Source organism: Desmodus rotundus, chromosome 1, assembly GCF_022682495.2.
Source record: "Desmodus rotundus isolate HL8 chromosome 1, HLdesRot8A.1, whole genome shotgun sequence".
Taxonomy (NCBI): domain Eukaryota; kingdom Metazoa; phylum Chordata; class Mammalia; order Chiroptera; family Phyllostomidae; genus Desmodus; species Desmodus rotundus.
In genome coordinates this window covers 3028657-3045348 of record NC_071387.1, presented here as the reverse complement: position 1 = coordinate 3045348, position 16692 = coordinate 3028657, and the positions used below count along the sequence as shown (strand labels likewise).

Below are 16692 nucleotides of genomic sequence, written 5' to 3'. Positions count from 1 at the left end.
CTTTTTAAAAACAAAGATCACCAAACTTGAAAAATACCAAAACACTCTACTTACTATGATCCACCAAGGCAGGAGCCCGGGGCCTGGATGAACTTCCACAGCCCAGTGTGCAGAGCACTCTACGCCTCATCTCACTTAAGCCTGCCAACCACCCTACAAGACTGGAACTCTGGTTCTCCCGTTTCACAGATGGGAAAACTGAGGCTGGGAGAGGCGAGCCGGCCTGTAGGGCAGCACTACCAGTTGTGAAGTGAGGACTCAAAGCCAAGTGTGTGTGACCCTGGGCCTGCCCTCCAGGGCTGGCCAAGGCCAAGGCTCTGAGCGGAAGGCAAGGCTGCCAGGCCGCAGAGGGCAATGCTGGAAATGGCTCTGGCTTGTTCTTGAGGAGCAGAGACCGCAGCTGCTCTGCTCCTCCTCCAGGGACTGTCCTCCAGGAGGGGCTCCATGCCCTGCCCGCCCCTCAGACTCGCGGTGCACACCACGCTCTGGGATCAACACCCACAGCAAGGCTGGGCCCGCAGTCTAAGTGAAGACTGGACTCAGCCAACTTCCCTGTGTTGGCCGCAGTTCACTGTTTTGCTCCCGTCTCTGGGAGCAGGCAGATGCTAACGTTCGCTCACGGTGCCACAGCAAAAGGCTCTGTGTCACTGAGTGGCCTCGAACACCACATCTGCTATTGCCAATGGGACAATAACGGTAACGACTAGTAGCAACAACAGCTAAAAAAATGCTCTTTGGTGCCCGTGCTCAATTTCTGGGTTATTTCTTACTCAGTCCTCCCGTGTCGTGTGAAAAGAGTACTGTTATGATCTCAACTTTACACACGAAGGAGTTGAGGACCAGGAAGGTCCAGGAGTGCCCGGTCACAGCGCCAGGAAGCGGGATCGGGAGCGACCCGAGGCCACGCTCTCAGCCACTCTGCACACCTCCTCACGTGGTGCCCAGAGCTGTCCTGGGGCTCCAGGAAGGACCTGCAGGAACGTGAAAAACACTGACCGGAACTGGCAGTCGATGCAGAAGAACAGAGGTGTGCCAATGCCCTGAGCAGGCCCTCAGTTACTGGTCAGCCCCCGACAACACACCATTAGGAAGGCAGGGTCCCGAATCTAACGTGGCTGCGATGCCCTTGAGGGAACAGCCCTTGCTGGAACTTGCCGGCCAGGGGCGTTTTAATCCCTCGGTTACTCCCAGGGCGCTCTGCTGTGAGCCACTCACTGACCAAGTCTCCCTTCCACAAGAGCAGTGGGCGTGGCCGGATTCGAAAAGGAGCAGCCCCGTCTAGGTTTCGTTATCACACGGGAGGCCTGCTGGTGCAGGAGTGTGCACTCTGAAGTTCGACGGCTCGCTCTGGCATCCCAGCAGGACAAGTGATGGCAAGTGTGCCCTTGTCAGTGCCCCTTCACCTCTGCAGCCTCGGTGTGCCCTGCCGTGAAGTGGGACGTAACCTCAGAGGGCCACTGGGAGGAGTAAATGGCATAGAGTGCGCGGAGAGCCCAGCACAGTCCCGAGTGCGCGCCGAGCTGGCGGACACAGGGGTCCCCCCACACCGCCCTGAGATCAGGGTCCTCACGGACTCTCTGCATGGAGAGAACCTGGGTCAGGCCAGTGCCGCCGAGTCCCTGCCTCGGGGAGAGCGCCCATCCGAACAGAGACACATGCTAATGGAGAGAAGAAACTCTGAAGCTTGATCTACTTGGCTCCGACTTTCCAGTCTGTCTTTAGGCGTAAGAAAAGAAATGTAAAGTATCCAAATAATGAACACTTCACAGACAAAAGCACAGACAGCACGCCACACATGTGGCATGCTGAGGGCGGAGCTGGGGCGGGGTGGGGGAGCAACTGCTGCACAGGAAGGGAGCCTCAGGAAAGGGGCCCAAAGCGTGTCCAGGGCCGGGGGACAATGGCTTGGGTCTCCGCAGGGGACCGCACGGATGACAGACCTTTCCTCCCTAATGACTGCACCCACGCTCTCCTGTGTGCGCAGCACACGCTGTAAAAAGGGGCGAACAAAGGGCACCTGGGGAGAGACGCAGAGCCACTGACTTTTGCCATGCTGTCCCGAGTGGACAATCCTGGAGAGGAGCCAGTGGGCCCGAGCGCGCGACCCTGCCTGGTCCTGGAAAGCCGGCTGCTGCCTGGCAGACTCCCAGGACGGACTGTGGCCCACTCGGCTGGATGAGATCAGGAAACACACCCAGGAGCAACGGAGAGAAAAAGCAGCCAGATTCGGCCTCATTTGATGTCCCTGATCCTCAAACATGCATTTGGTTTGACAGAGGAAACAACAGTCCTATCACACAATCTCCGCTACCTCAAATCAAGAAGTGCGTCACTGCTGTGAGCAGCAAACACGATAAATAATAAACTCACCTGGCTTCCCCGTCGTCTCCCTTTAAAACAATCATGGCTTGTCAGAACAGACAAAATAGCTTCCATCTTCATCTCGGAAACGCTGTAGAAGAAAGGGCAGAGCAAAATAAACTTCTCGTTCTCTCAAAAACACCCAGGCTCTTGATGCATAAAACTGGCCTATTCTCAAGCTAGACATAAAGCGGAAGCTACGTGTCACAGAAGAGGGACTATTTGCCTAACCTGTTAGGAACTTGGGAGGAAGAGGACTTCTGCAATAGCCCAAGGACAGGTGGGTAATATTCCAGACACATTCCTGCCGCCCGGATAAATGTTAAATGTGCTGCATTTATAATCTCCTTTACAGGGACTGTGTCATTATTTCTTAATAAACTCTGAGTCCCAACAAGTAGGCCTGGTTATTGACCTATTGCCTTGACTTGAGCAGGAGACGGTGAAATACCACTACAAGTACTTCGGACAGTCCCTTTTGTTTTTTGACTTAAAAAAAAAGGTTGGAGGTGGCGTGGCACTCATGATCCTGAACTGTGGGGATACACACCCAGCGAAGGCTCACACGGGCCTCACCCCTGCTGCGTACACGCCAGAACCCTCTTCCAATGACCCCGAACGGGGTCCGTGACTCTTGTCTCTTCGTTCCTAAGGCGGGGGAGCAACACTCTGCTGAAGCTAGAGCCACATGCAAACGGCCGAAAGCAGAGTTCAGGCTGGGTCATGACTGGAGCCAGCAGGAGCCAGGCAGAGCCACTGCCCTGCCTGCAGTGGAGCCTGGGGAGCCTGCCCTTCAGCCCCATTCAGTGGCCACAGCATTCAATGGCAGTCCTGTGTCAGAGACTAAGGTGACGGAGCTGCAGAAAACACTTCCCAGGGAGGAGGGGGAAGGGAAAGAGATGGGGGGAGGGGCAACAGATCATAGAAAGATAAATGATCCTGTATGTTGTTTGTTAGAGTGTGATGGGAGGTTAAAGCACGAGCAGCCCCCTCTCGTGTGGGATAAGGTAGTTCTCCCCGCTCCCCGAGAGGTCACTGTGCCCAAGCCCTGAATGAACACGTCACGCCTCTGACAGCCACTCATTCACCGGGGATGTGTCCCCAGGCCCTGAACAACCCCTGCCCCCTCTCCACTGCAGCACCCGGCCCACAGGGACCGGAAACCTTTGTGCAGCAGTGAGAGCCCACCGGGAAGGCGGAGTTCATGCTTGAGGGTAGGCGCTGGGGAGATGCTCAGGGTTTCTGGGGAAATCTGTTTTTCCTAGGAGAGAGAGAGAAGGGTGATGGCACTGAATTCGCCTCTTACTGATGCCCGGGTGTCTGAAGGAGGAGAAAATACAGCCCAATCCCATCCTTTTCTTTGTCTGTCTGACTTGCCTCCATCCATCCCCCCCCCCCTTTTTTTTTTTGAGGAAAAATAAAGAAGAAATATGAAAGTAAAAAAAGCAAGAACTTGGGGTCAAATCTTGAACAGGGAGAAAGAAAAAGGAATAATGCCACTCACAGTCAGGGGCGCAAAGAACTGAACAGGCCACGGAGAGGCCAGTCTCCTCACAGGCGCGTGCCGCAAGGCGAGGCCGGACGCCTAGCCCGCGTGGACGGGCTGCGCGGGAGCTGCAGCGACTCATAGCTGCAAAGGGCGGGCCCCTGCTCTGAGCGGGCCTGGCTTCTGAGGAACAAAGCGCACCCACTCTGCTCAGTCCCGGTTCTACCCACAGACAGGAACCACCCGGCTCGCTGAGATAAAGGAATAAATGAATGCAGGGAGCTGTCTTATGCCGGATCTGAGAAACAAGTTCTGACGAAACATTTACATTTTAATAAACCAATGATGGCTTTCATTAAAAACACACAGAAATGTGGGGAAGTGGAAGGGTTGCGAATACAAAGAAGTCAGAGGACGTGGAGACGGAGGCGGCAGCGGCCCAGGCCCTGTCTGCTGCCCTGACTGCGGGGCTGAACCAGCAGGGTGAGGTGTACCATGCAGGGGTGCGTGGCGGGCTGCGCCGGGCTGCCCAGAGCCCCAGCTGCCGCCCAGGATTTTCCCTGCTGCCTGGCTCCCAGGTGTTCGGGCACCAAACACACACCCTCTGCCTTTTTTTTTTTTTTTTTTTTTTTTTTTTTAATTAAACATCTAGGGGTGCCTTCTAGATTCCAGATGTCCAGGTCTCATTCTGCTATTCTGCCATTAGTTCTTATGAGGTGTAACTTTTTTGGTATTAAATCAAAGAATAGTCTATATCTATATATCCTCAAAGGGACGCCTGGAAGCATAACGCCTGGATCTCACGGGGACTCAGACCTGACGCCTACTTGGGTTGGGCACACTGAGCTGGGCAGCGGGTGGCGGTCCAGGCAGACACGTCCATGGTGGACCCTGGGCGTAGAAAGCAGCGAGGCTGGACTCCTCCAGGACTCCCCCCGCCCCCCAGGTAAATGTTCTTAGGCCCCCTGTTGCCTTCTTTCCACAGAACAAACTCTCCCTCTTGGTACTCCGTCCCCTTCCTTCTGGGCGTCCTCTCCAAGTCCAAGTCCCTGGCACCACTGAGTTGCCCTAGGAATGTGAACACTGAGCTGAATTCCCCATGAATGCTGCCAGCATACTATCTTCCAGATGAGATCATCATACAGGATGACCATACTTTTGTGTCTGTAAAATATGCTTGGCCCATTAATAAATCATGTTGGTGCTAAGTGTTATTTTCCCTTTTCAAGTCTGGGTGTACAGGTGACCTGTCAGAGCAATCAACCTGAACATGTTTAAGAAAATCTACAAGAGCAGAGAGAGGTGGATAACTATGCTGTTAACTGGTGCTGGGTAGTTATTTTCCGACTTCCTGTTGTCACTCACTGTTCTGAGAGCACGTCAAGCCAATACGCATGGCAGAATGCCCAGAGAGCCAGGACAGGAAGGAGGGGAGAACGTGAACTTGCAGGTCTACGAGGGAGGCAGGGAAGGACACGGGTGAGCGAGAGGCTGCTCAGTGCAGTGGCTGCGTTTCCTACTGGGAGGCAGCAACACACTTCTGCAGATGCTTTCCGCAGGTATGCGGCTCCTGGGACAGAGACAGCTCCCAGCCCAGCCTGTGAGCACGGGGAACGGGTTATGTCACTGGGTTTTCATGTCACCCTCCCCCCCCCCGGATTTCTGGGGACAAGACCTGGCAAGGCATCGGCCCAGACACGGACAGGGCTGCAGCAAGGCCAGCCAGAGATGGAGCTCTCAGTGACAAGTGACTAATCGACATGCGATTTCTCTCATAACTAAGATAAAATATGCACGTCTTCCTGAAACACACAAAACCACCCTTTCAACTTTAAAACTGTATTAAGCTGGGGCACATTAGTTAAGAGGAAAATGCAGACCACCCTTAGTTTAAACCCATTCGAAAGTGACCAGACTTATGAGGAGTGGGTCCCTGCCACCCCTCCCCGCAATACAAGGAGGTCAGGCACATTTTCTGAATAAGCTGTGGTCCCTAAAAGTTCACACCAGCAACCCTGAAAGTGCCGGGCACAGTGAGAGAAGGCCCTGCAGGTGCTGGTGGGGATAGCCATGTGTACTCATCTCTGCCAGTGGGGGGCCTGCTCCGGGTCCTGGGGCCCCCGGCGCAGGCTCAGGTGTGGAATGCAATGGTTTCCAGGTGAGCCCGGGGATGCTACTGGATGCTTTACATAAGGCGCGGGCCTGGGCAAGGGGTACAGAGGGAACAGGAACATGCCCCACGTTCAGCCGCACGGCCCAGTCACGTGCCGGCATTGCAGCGCGGCTTCCTGGGGGCACCTGAGCAGCCCTCGGGGCAGACACGTCTCTTCCACAGCCTCCAAGAATTTTATGCACCACTGTGCTTTGTCTGAGCAGAAGTTCTTGAACATGGACCAGTGTGAACAACTACATGCCTTTACAAGCCTATCATTAGAACTTGTTACATCAGGTGCCAGAGAGTTTATGGAAAACACGACAAAACACGTTAATTTCTGGGGCCCCTGTGACTCCTTTCTGTTTGCATTATAATCACTCCTGGCCTGGGGCTTTGCGCAGGGGACCAGGAGGCGCTGCCACGTGGGTGTGTGGGTGCATGCCAGCAGGTCCCAGAGGCTTCCTCAGGGTGTGCTCTCCTTAGGGAAGGGGAGTTGTGTGAGGAGTAAAAGTATTAATTTTTCGAAGGCAAACCCACTTTCAAGGTACAAAGTGTTAATTGCAAGAAAGAAAAACCGTGAACAGAAAAGCTCTTCAAGAAGCTGGCTGTGAGCGGGCCTCTGTCTACGAGAAACGTGAGTAGCAACAGACTGTCCTGTGACTTGGTCTCGCCCGCAATGAGAGTTGTCAGTGCTGATGGCATTAAGGGTTTTCGTTCTTGCCACTGGCTATTCTGGGACTCATTTAGGGATCACAAGGGTTAATGGCTGTTCGTCAGCTTACAAGGCCCAGCCAGCACAAAAAGCGACAGAAAGTTAATTAGGTGAGATCAGCCGAAACTCCGTTCAGGTTTCTGACTCACTTGATTTTGTGAGAAGCCAGCGAGTTGACATATTCTGCCTCCGAAGGAGCCAAGACGAGCAGGCTGCTCCCGCGGCAGCCAATGCGGGCGGTTCTCCCAATCCGGTGGATGTACTCAGCCGGTGAAGATGGAGCGTTGTACTAAAAAGGGTAACAGAAATGAAGGCATTCACTGATCAAGGGACTGCCATTAATTGGAAGTGCAATACCCCTCACCTGCCTCCAGGTATCCCGGAATGAAACCCTGGCGCTATGGTTACCCTAGCACAATTACAAGGAGAAGTCATTCAACCCTAAACTCCTGGCTTCACTGGAGATAACAAGGCCCCGACACACCAGTGTGAACAGTGGCCAAGTTTCAGATAAACGAGATGTCTGCCCGTCCCAATACCTCCTTTTTAATTTTACTTCTCCACAGGTCTCTTCATTTTCCTATTGGCATCTTTTCACCACAGAGACTGTGCAAGGTGAGAACGTGGGCGGGGGCTGGGGGTGGGGGTGAGCTTCTGCAGATGACCACATGCCCTTGGCCTACTTCCCCGGCAGGCACGCAGTGAGGGTGGGGCCACAGAGGACACAGGACAGGGAAAGGAGCAAGGGGCTGCCTACTCTGACCAGAGGTCAGCTCTGCTGCTGGGCCACCAGGAACTGGTCCCCACCACCTGGCTATAGCTCCTTCAGTCCCCGCAGAGCGGAGCTGCCTTCACAGAGGGACAAGCCCCTGCCCCTGCCCCCATGGACAGCGTTCCTGCCTTAGGGGAAAGAGCAACTCCAGAACTCAGCAGAATGGATCACGCACAGAATTAGATGATGTCTATGCCAACTTCGTCATCATCAAAACTAACTAACCATATAGTCCTGCTTCCTTTTTTTCCCCTCTCTGCTGCTACATGAACCAAAAACCAGAGGGCCAAGATGAATACAGTATGTGGGAGGCCGGGCATATTAAACTAATCAATCAATAGTCACATTATAAGAAGGCTAGAGGATCAAGTTTCTGTGTCTAGCATTCCACACATTAAAATTACCCTTGCCTTCTTATCTTTAACTGGCTCTGCCGGCAGCAGGAAAGAAGACACAATGCCTCTGGTCGCAAAACGGTCATCTGCGGGAGCAGACCAGAGTTCCCAGCCAGGGACAGGCATGCAATCGCACTGAAATGTGAATAAACCATGACTCCCGTACACAGGGCATGTGTCCCCTGGCCCTCACACAGAAAGGCTTAAAAATACCATTCTGCAGACTAACCAAAAGCAAACACAGAGAACAAAAACCACTAGACTCAAGCGCCAACACCTGCACCCTCTGGCAAAGTGTCTAAGCCTGAAGGTAAGTGTAAGATGCTGTCAGGGACTTAATTGCCCCCTGCAGGTCAATGTACAGGACACGGCTCTCAGGACAGCTGAGCCATCTCCTCCCGGACACCATGAGGCCTCCTGGGGGCCCCTGATGATTCCGGTTATTTTCAGATTGTTGGAACTTTGTATGTGACCTGCATTAGTCTGGTAGCCTGCCCCCGCCCTCCGCCATGCCCTCCTTGCATCCCACCCCCCGCCCCGCCCTGTTGCAGTCTGGTTGTTTTGCTGCAGCAGTTAGGGGGGCTGGGTTAAGGAAAGATGTCAGGAGAACTGTGCAAATAAGGCTGGTTGCTGCCTGGTTACCAGGGCAACACCCAGGAGGGTAATAATAATTATTCCACTTAAAGCCAACGCATCTACTCGTGATCATATATTCCTGTCTTGAGCTCACACCTTAACAACTAAAAAGATTACCTGAACAATCCATGTGACTTGAGGGAGATCTAAGCCCCGAGCTGCAACATCCTTCAAAACAGAAAAAACATGGCTTAGGACTGAGTTTCTGAACCATTTGGGGGTCATGGATCCATTTTTAATCTAGTGCAAACACTGAGGGCTCACCCACACCAATGTGCACGCTCTCACACGCACATGTCTGCACACAACCTCAGGAAGCCACCCAAGTATTTGCGGTTTGAAGTCCTAACTCGGGTTAAGTGCTCCGAACCGTTGGTGAGGGACAACCACTTCCTCACTAGAGCGCCACCTGTAGGGGGGCCCAGGAACTCACACAGTCATTCTCAGTCGTGTCTTGGAAGAATTCTGAAAACTTCAGTGCGTCTTACTGCTTTTATGTTTTACTTGAAAAACCACCTGATGATGAACGCACTCGTGGGGTATTATCCCCATCCTGTGCCTATCCGCAAAACTGATGGAGACGTGGCTTTGAGGTGGGCTTCTGCAAGATCTCCCCCAGGCATCCCCTCGTGGAGGTGAGCTGCAACCTTTCCTGCGGCCTTTCCTGACCAGCCTCAGAGAGGAGCAGCGGTCAAGCAATGCCCCGCCTCTCTGTCGGCTAAATCAGAACGCAGGCCAAAGACTTAGCCAGGCGAAGTCTTGGCCTGGGCAAGTGAAACTATAAAAGCAGTGGAGATTTATCCTTCCTTTTCGGCTGGTCGCCACCTGTGGGGCAAAGACTTCCTGCACCCTGGTCACTCGGGCAGAGACCAGAGAACAGGACTCTTCCAGTCTCCAGCAACAAACGCACACTTGGCATTCACTTTCACGCGCACAGTCGCCACAAGAATGTCCCCAGTCAACATTTACTGGGCACTTCCTGCACACCAGACGCCGTGTGGAGTGTTTCACCTGCATCGTCTTGACGGACCTCCATAACTATGATTAGATGGCACCGCGCTGTTCCGATAACAGAAAGGCGCCGCGCCTTTCACGCGCTGTGGTGGGAGTGCGACAAGGTACAGCCCCCGGCAGTGGGGGCTGGGGGACATTCGGCAAAACGGTGTGTGTACTTGCCCTCTGACCCAGAGCACCCCGAGGACACACTGGCAAGAATACACAATGATACACATGCAAGAGGTCTGGCACAAACCCCAACGTCTGGCAGGAGACAGTGAAGATGATGGCGGGGACACCCACCCCTTGTTCCAGAGCATTAAGCAGCCAGGAAGGGACAAGGACTCCAACGGAATGACGTGGAGACTCCCTAGGAAAACTCCTGAGCGTGTATAGTACATTTTGGTGTAAGAAATGAGAGAAATAAAGTATCTTTGCCCATATTTCTTAAAGAAGTAATAAAGAGAAAACCCGAAAGTTTTTAAAAAGGGTTACCTGGAGGGGAAGGAAGAGAACGGGGGAGGCGAGGGATGGAAGCCAGACTTCTTGCATGGACCTGTGTGACCTTGACTGAGTCCGTAAACGAACGCCCGCAGCAGGGAGTGCAGGGCCGCCCATTCTGGCACAGACCCCAGAGCCTGGGCCCAATCAAGGGTCTCGACCCAACGACTGGTTCACGGGAAACTCGGGGGAGAGAGGGCCAGGTCACACCCCGCCCCCAGAGGACACAATCAGGCAAATATGTAAGGTGGACAAAAGGTCTGGTTTCTTCCACCAAAAAATGCAACGGAAAAAAAGGAGATCGAAAGAGCAAACCCAAACTGAACAACACCAATTGGACGGAGGCACAGGCAACTCAGGAGACAGACTGAGTGCCAACGTCGGGAAGCAGGGTCCCCAGACTCCACTGGTTCCTCCAGGCAGAGGGACCTGGGCAGGTTTTACCCCACGTTTTGCATTTTCCCGGTTGTTTTCTTTGTTTTCCTCTTAACAGTGAATACGTTTCCCCTCCAATTCTTATTTAGAAAGACGTAAAAGCTGGGAGAGTAGCACCAGCACCCGTCCACCCTCACCTGGATTCATCAACTGCTGCGAGGTGGGACACCTGCCTCCTCTTTTCCTCTACGTACGCATCTTTCCGAACCACGGAGCATACGTTGGAAGTATCGTGACACTTCACCCCTAAATACTTCAGCACGCATCTCCTCAGTCAGAGAACATGCTTCCACGTAACCACAACCCCGTTATCATCCCTAAAGCACCCAGCGTGGAGGAACACTGCTTCCTGATGGCCAGTCCAGTTCCAGTCTTTCCCACTACGCTGGGCTCCTGGCCCACCCGGGACCGAGCCGCAGACCGCGCACTGTTCCCACTGCAGCCCTTCGGACCGCCTTAATCTACAACGATATCCCTGCCCTTCACTTACTCTCTTGTTAGTAACTGTCGATTTCGAAGGCTCCAGATGTCTGGAACATCCAGAATCTGGACTTCTGTTTCCTCCTGTAAGTTTTGCGTGAAGCGCTCTGGCAGAAAACACAACAGCAGGGCGGTGCGTGCTTCCCGTGTGTGACTTTGGGAGACACGCCAGAGCAGTCTGTCCTGTGCTGGGGACTCCGTGTGCGATAACCTGAGAGAGGGGCACCCACCAGCTCCCCCCGCCTGCAGGCACCTCTTGCCCTTTGTCATTAGTAAGTAAACTGGGGCGGGAAACTGAGACTGTCTCCCAAAACTATTTGCATAATGGTTTCGGCATCTGCTGGCACTGCTTCTGTCTCAACTGTTACCTGGGTGCCTACGAAGGATGACTTCCTGTCTAGTGTTGCTTCCTTCCATTAGGGAGCGGGCATTCTTCTCTAAGAACAGCCCTCTTCCCTCTCCCCCCACTCTGAAGTACCATGAAGGATTCCTAAGGATAATCAGCATTTTTTAAAACAATAACCCTGTGCAGTTTCTGTAAAGCAGCACATTAAGATGGCCGCTCGCAGACACCTCAGGACCACTGCGGCAGGACCGGCTTTGCCAGCCGTCACTGACCACACTGGGACTGCCTGCTCGCCTTCCACTGGTGGCCAGGCTGCCTTTATGAAGCGTTAAGCACAAGGTTAACGTCCTGCAGTGCTGAGCACCCACGAGGTGTTTTCGGATGAGGCTGCCGCCCCGAGGAATGCCTTTGAGGATGCTATTTAGAGTTCTACCGAAAGGGGCATGGGAACTGCTTTCCACACTGACCACAGCTGATGTCAGAAAACTGACAGGTTCTTCAATCCGCTAAGCTCTTGTTAAGAAGTGATTTATTTTGCAGACGTGCTCTGCAGTGGGAGATGCAGGCCGACAACAGGCTGCCTGAGCTTCCCAGACAAGCAGGCTTTGTAGAAAGTGTAATGCTCGTCAGTCCAGTAAATTCAACCAAGGAACTCTAGAGCCCAGTCTGCTGCTCACGAAACTCACCGAGTGCAAACACGCTGCGAGGGTGAGTTAGGAGCAATGTCCGCTGTCGCCCACGGAGACCGGTCAAGGTTCTCCCTCCCACCTGGGTGGCCTAGCTCATGATACCCGCTCACACAGTCCTCCCTGTCTCCCACTTCTAGTGTTGGGGTGGGGGAACCCCACCACTGGCCAGCCACTGCTCAGATCTAACCCAGCTATTTCTTTAAGTGCCTCCTTCTATTCTGAGCCTAGGCTACTACAGAGAATGGGAGAAAAACGATCTTCCTGGTCTAGGAACAGAGGGGCTGGACTTCAGTATCACTCCAGCAGCCATATGATCTGGGCAAGTCACCCCGGCTCTCTGAGCATCTTCCCCCCTAACAATGGCTGTAAGACCCACCTATTTACCTCTTGAGGTTCCTGTGAAGACCAAATCAGACAGCATATATGACTGCTGAGAATTAGAAAGCTAAGCATTTCGTTTCCTGATGGTGGAGATCGGGCAGTGCTGTGAAAGTCCCCTTGGTCCCTTCCCCGCTCATCCCGTTTACCACGGGGCGGAGGACGCTCCTCCTGGAAGCCATTAGCAGAGCACCAGGCCTGACCTGCTGAAGAGTCCATACAGGCCTTGGTTGCGCCTACTCCCCAAACTCGGACCCAGCCTCACTCTACTTCTTTAACCTAATTAGAGCAGAAGAGCTCGCTAAAGTCAGTTCTGAAAGACACGCAGTGGTGAGGCCTTGAAGGCCCGGCCTGGCGATGGGCCGCCTCCATGAGACCAAGGAGTACAGATGGAAGGCAGCTTGCTCAGGTGCCAGCCTGTCAGTTGGATTAAAATGACTCATTTATTTACCCGAGAACCTCACAAAGTGTTTTTACGAACAGGGAGAGGGGCCCTGCCGGCTCTCTGAGGAAGGGACGCAGCAAATTCACCGCTGCCGCCTTCCCAGCCTGCCAAAAGTCATTATTGCCGTGTGTGGAAAGCCATCAGCGGGGTACGGGCCCCTGTTGTCCGGGTGACAGATTGGGCTGCGCAAGCAGAGGAGGAAGGAGAGAGTGCAGAAGCTGTCAGTGGTGAGAGATCTTGGCTGGAGCCGCCAAAAACCTGGCAACATGAGTTAGCGTAACCGAGTAAACAGCCAACAGTCTCCCAGTGATCTTACCATTAACACGATGAAATAAAGTGGAAAAGAGAAACTTTACCTAAACAACAGGCCCCAAAGAAAACCAAGAAAGCCTCCATTTACTCTGGGTTGTGGACTGACGTTCTCGTGGCGCCTGTGGCTGCTCGCCTTTGTCTCCGAGCCTCCTGGCATGGCGGAAACTCCCCAGGAGGAGAGAAAATTACGAACTGCAGACATAACAGTATACTTCAAGGCGGGGGAAAAAGGCGGAGGCAAGCAGCACATGTGACCTAGGTATCTTCTGAAAAAGAATGCAGGAGCTGGACAGGTGCTCCGTTCCAAGGCAATCAGCCCGGGTGGGAGAGGTCCCCCGCTCCGCGTCCCGCGCACCAGCAGAGTGCCTGACGCTGGCCTTCATGAGGCCAGAGGCAGCTCGGAAATGCCACTCTGCAGGCCGCCGGCGGCCTCCCTCTTTATCCGCTCAGTGACAGGGCTGCAGTGCTAACCGCCTCGTCCCCTTCCTCTGGCGTAGGCTGAGCTCTTCGCCATCAGCAAGAGGAAATAATGTCGGTAGTTCAGTATCTCATCTCTGATTTCTTAATTCCATATGGGAAAGTGGACTTTCAACTTTCCAATGAATCCTTCCTGCTGATCATTACACCCTCCTTAACTTAGCTTCTTCTTGGATCTAACTTTCTAGAGAACACAAACTACGTTTCAAACGAGTGGGTCTCTCCTGTCCTCCTCCAAGTCACCATGGTCACATGTTCACTGAGAACCCACAGTCTGCACAGCCAGGGACCAGATCCTGAAAGATTTCAGCGTATGGAATTAAAAGACCCTTTTTTTAATGCTTATAATCAAGATGAAAAAAAATACACATATACCCACACCCTTCCCTGTTCCTAATAACAGGAGAGCAGGGAGGAGGATGGGGTGCAGAAAAGAAGGTGGGTGCAGGGAGGGATTTCTCTGGCAGTGCAGCAAACAGCACAGCTGTGGGCTTTTGAGTTGTGACACTGTGGTTCTCAACGTGTCCCACGTTCCGCCTTCCGCTTTGTTACAGGACCCTGGGGTGAGAAGTCACAATAGCGAAGGGGTGGGACCAAGAAGGAGAAATCTCCATGCTACGATCGACAACACGACCCCTCTTTATCAGAATAAGCCAGCTCTCCATCTGCCTTGTCCTGACGTGGCCCACGTTCCTCATTAACACGAAGGAGGCTCCTGGAAAGCGTTCAGAGAACCTGGCAAGCAACAGGCTGCTTCGAAGGACGCAGACTGACAATACCCACCCCCACCCAGGCACGACCTGCCACAGCGTGTCTCAGGCTCCCCACCATCTCAAATGCCAGGATGTCAGGCTAGAGCGGACAGATGTGGCCGCAGTCGAAGGGACGGAGCAGGGAGTGAGGAGCCTCTCCACACCAGAGCCTGTGCTCTTGTCCTGCCTCGGAAACGAAAGGAGTGAGCCCCGCCAGGCACCTGTCCAGCAACCCTTGCTGCAGAGGAAGGACAGGATGGCACTGGGGAGGGCCATCCCACTGGAGTGACCTTGGCAAACAAGCACCCAGAGGTTTTAGAAAAGCCGGATTGTGGGCAAGTGCTTTGCCAAGTCAAGGGCGCTTTGTCCAGCTGAAGCTACTTGCCTGCACAGCCAGACAAAACCAAGAAAGTCATGCTGTGTTTTGATTCCACTAAGAATTACATTTCAGAAAGAAGGGTCTTTTCTTCCATGAACGGCTACTAAAAAAACAAAGCAAACCAAAAACACAGAACTTCAACGACCTGGAGCTTTCTTGGGGACCTGGAGTGCACCATGTCTATAAAACAGGGTGGCATTTGCACACCAAGAAGCATGACAACTGCTCACCAGGCACGAGTCCAGCATCTTGAGCGTCAAGAATGAAACATTTTGTTCCGATCCTAACCCAAACCCCAGCACTGAGGTTCCCACTGCCTTCTGTTCCCGTGTAGGCACTTTACTCCCCAGATAACAAACGCCACGCGTATGAAAAGGTGATTCTCGGCTCTGTCTTTAGAAAAAGGCATGCGTGGGTGGGCCTCCACACCGAGGTCTCACGCCCTGCCTACCCACACAGGCCATCCACAGACGCAGGGTGCCTGCTGCATGCCTGCTCTGCGCCAGACACTGGGATGGGACAGCCAACAAGACGCAGTCCCTGTCTTCGTGAGCTCATGACCTGGTAGAAGACACCAAGCCCAGGTGTGATGGGCATGGGAGGAATCGCAGGGTGCACTGGGAGCACCAGACAGGGGTGGGGAGGGGTGAGGACGGGGGGTGGGGTGGGGGTGGTCTGGGGCTTTAGGGATCAATTTCCTAAACAAACGAGCTTTAAGCTGAGACCTAACAGGGTTGGTCAGAGTCAGGGTGGAGTGTCCCAAGCAGAGGAACTCCATGTACCAAGGCCTCGAGCCCAGAAAAAGCAAGACTGACACACCCAAGGAGCTGAGAGAGGTGCCAGTTGGCTACAGGGGAAGGAGGAAGGGGGCAAGCAGGGACCTAGGAGGTGGGAAGGGGTCTGGATCCGTGAGAAGGACTTTCGACAAATTCCTTTGTCAACGAGATCACTTCTCTATTTGGGCTCGTCTTCACGAGATGGTCTTAGAGCACACACAAGCACCCGCCTGGGGACAGGCTTCAGAAAGGGAAGGGCTGCCAGGCAGACTTGGGGCACCGCAGATGGCCAACGCTCCAGCAATAGCCGCTCTCCGCTCCGAGCAAGCACTGCCGGCACAGGCACTGTAGGCCACGCACATGAGCACCAGCACACTGTCACAGACAGCTGGCCGGCGGGCCGCCTTACGTGCGAGCCTGCCTGCGAAAGTAGCAGCACTCCCCCACATGCTTGTACTTGAGGGAGAACACTCGCTCGATGGCTTTTAAGACTGAACACAGAGCCGGAGCTCCTCAGGCAGCAGCTGCATTAGAGAGGCCTCGCCAGGTGTTCCAGGAGCTGAGCCTCCATCTCCACCCAGCACCCGGTCGCTCGGTTCACAGCGCCACCTCAGTACTGTACAGACAGGGATTTCTCTGATCACCAGTGGGGATTAAGCTGCATCGCCCAAGATGGCACAGACCCAGGAGGCATTTTAATCTCAGGAGCGAGCAGCAGCGACAGAGAAGGGACCCCCAGAGAAGGGGCCGTCAAAGGCGCGATGCTCCCATCTCGATAGAGCACGAGACATGTGTGTTCAGAAGGCTGGTGCCATGCTGGAGGAGGCAGCCCCCCAGATTGCCAAGGCTGGGGCCAAGTGAGTGGGCAGGAACTGGAGGGCAGGTGACAGCTTCAGGCAACGGCAGACAAATCGGCCCGAGCGCACCTGCTTCCTTACGGAAAGGTGAGCAGAGAGGCTTCGCTGTGGAAAGACTTTCTCAGCTCTAATTACTCCCGATAGCTGTAATTTACAAGTTTTGGGTGGCTAGAAATCATCAAGATTCACACGTTTTCAGACCAACAGCTGTCACTATTAGTGAGCAAATCGCTGAGTCTTCTACACGGTGGCAGCCGGCTATCTGTGACAAAGTCAGGTGACAAAGCAGAAGTGCAAAGGGGCCAGCCACACCAAGAGGTATTCCCGCTCTCTGTGGGGCTGGCCTCAAGGC

General features: G+C 53.8%; 1 protein-coding gene across 2 annotated transcripts in view; it reads right to left on the bottom strand.

Moving 5' to 3' along the window:
• The window catches only part of DDX31 (DEAD-box helicase 31), a 64501-nt gene that overhangs the window by 24401 nt on the left and 23408 nt on the right, over positions 1-16692 (bottom strand). For both annotated transcript variants that reach the window (XM_053919447.2, XM_053919446.2), the window contains 3 exons: positions 8635-8685; positions 6864-7003; positions 2371-2452 (listed from right to left, as the gene is read on the bottom strand). In XM_053919447.2, the coding sequence (XP_053775422.1) occupies positions 2371-2452; positions 6864-7003; positions 8635-8685 (273 nt within the window). The remainder of the gene's footprint in view (positions 1-2370; positions 2453-6863; positions 7004-8634; positions 8686-16692) is intronic.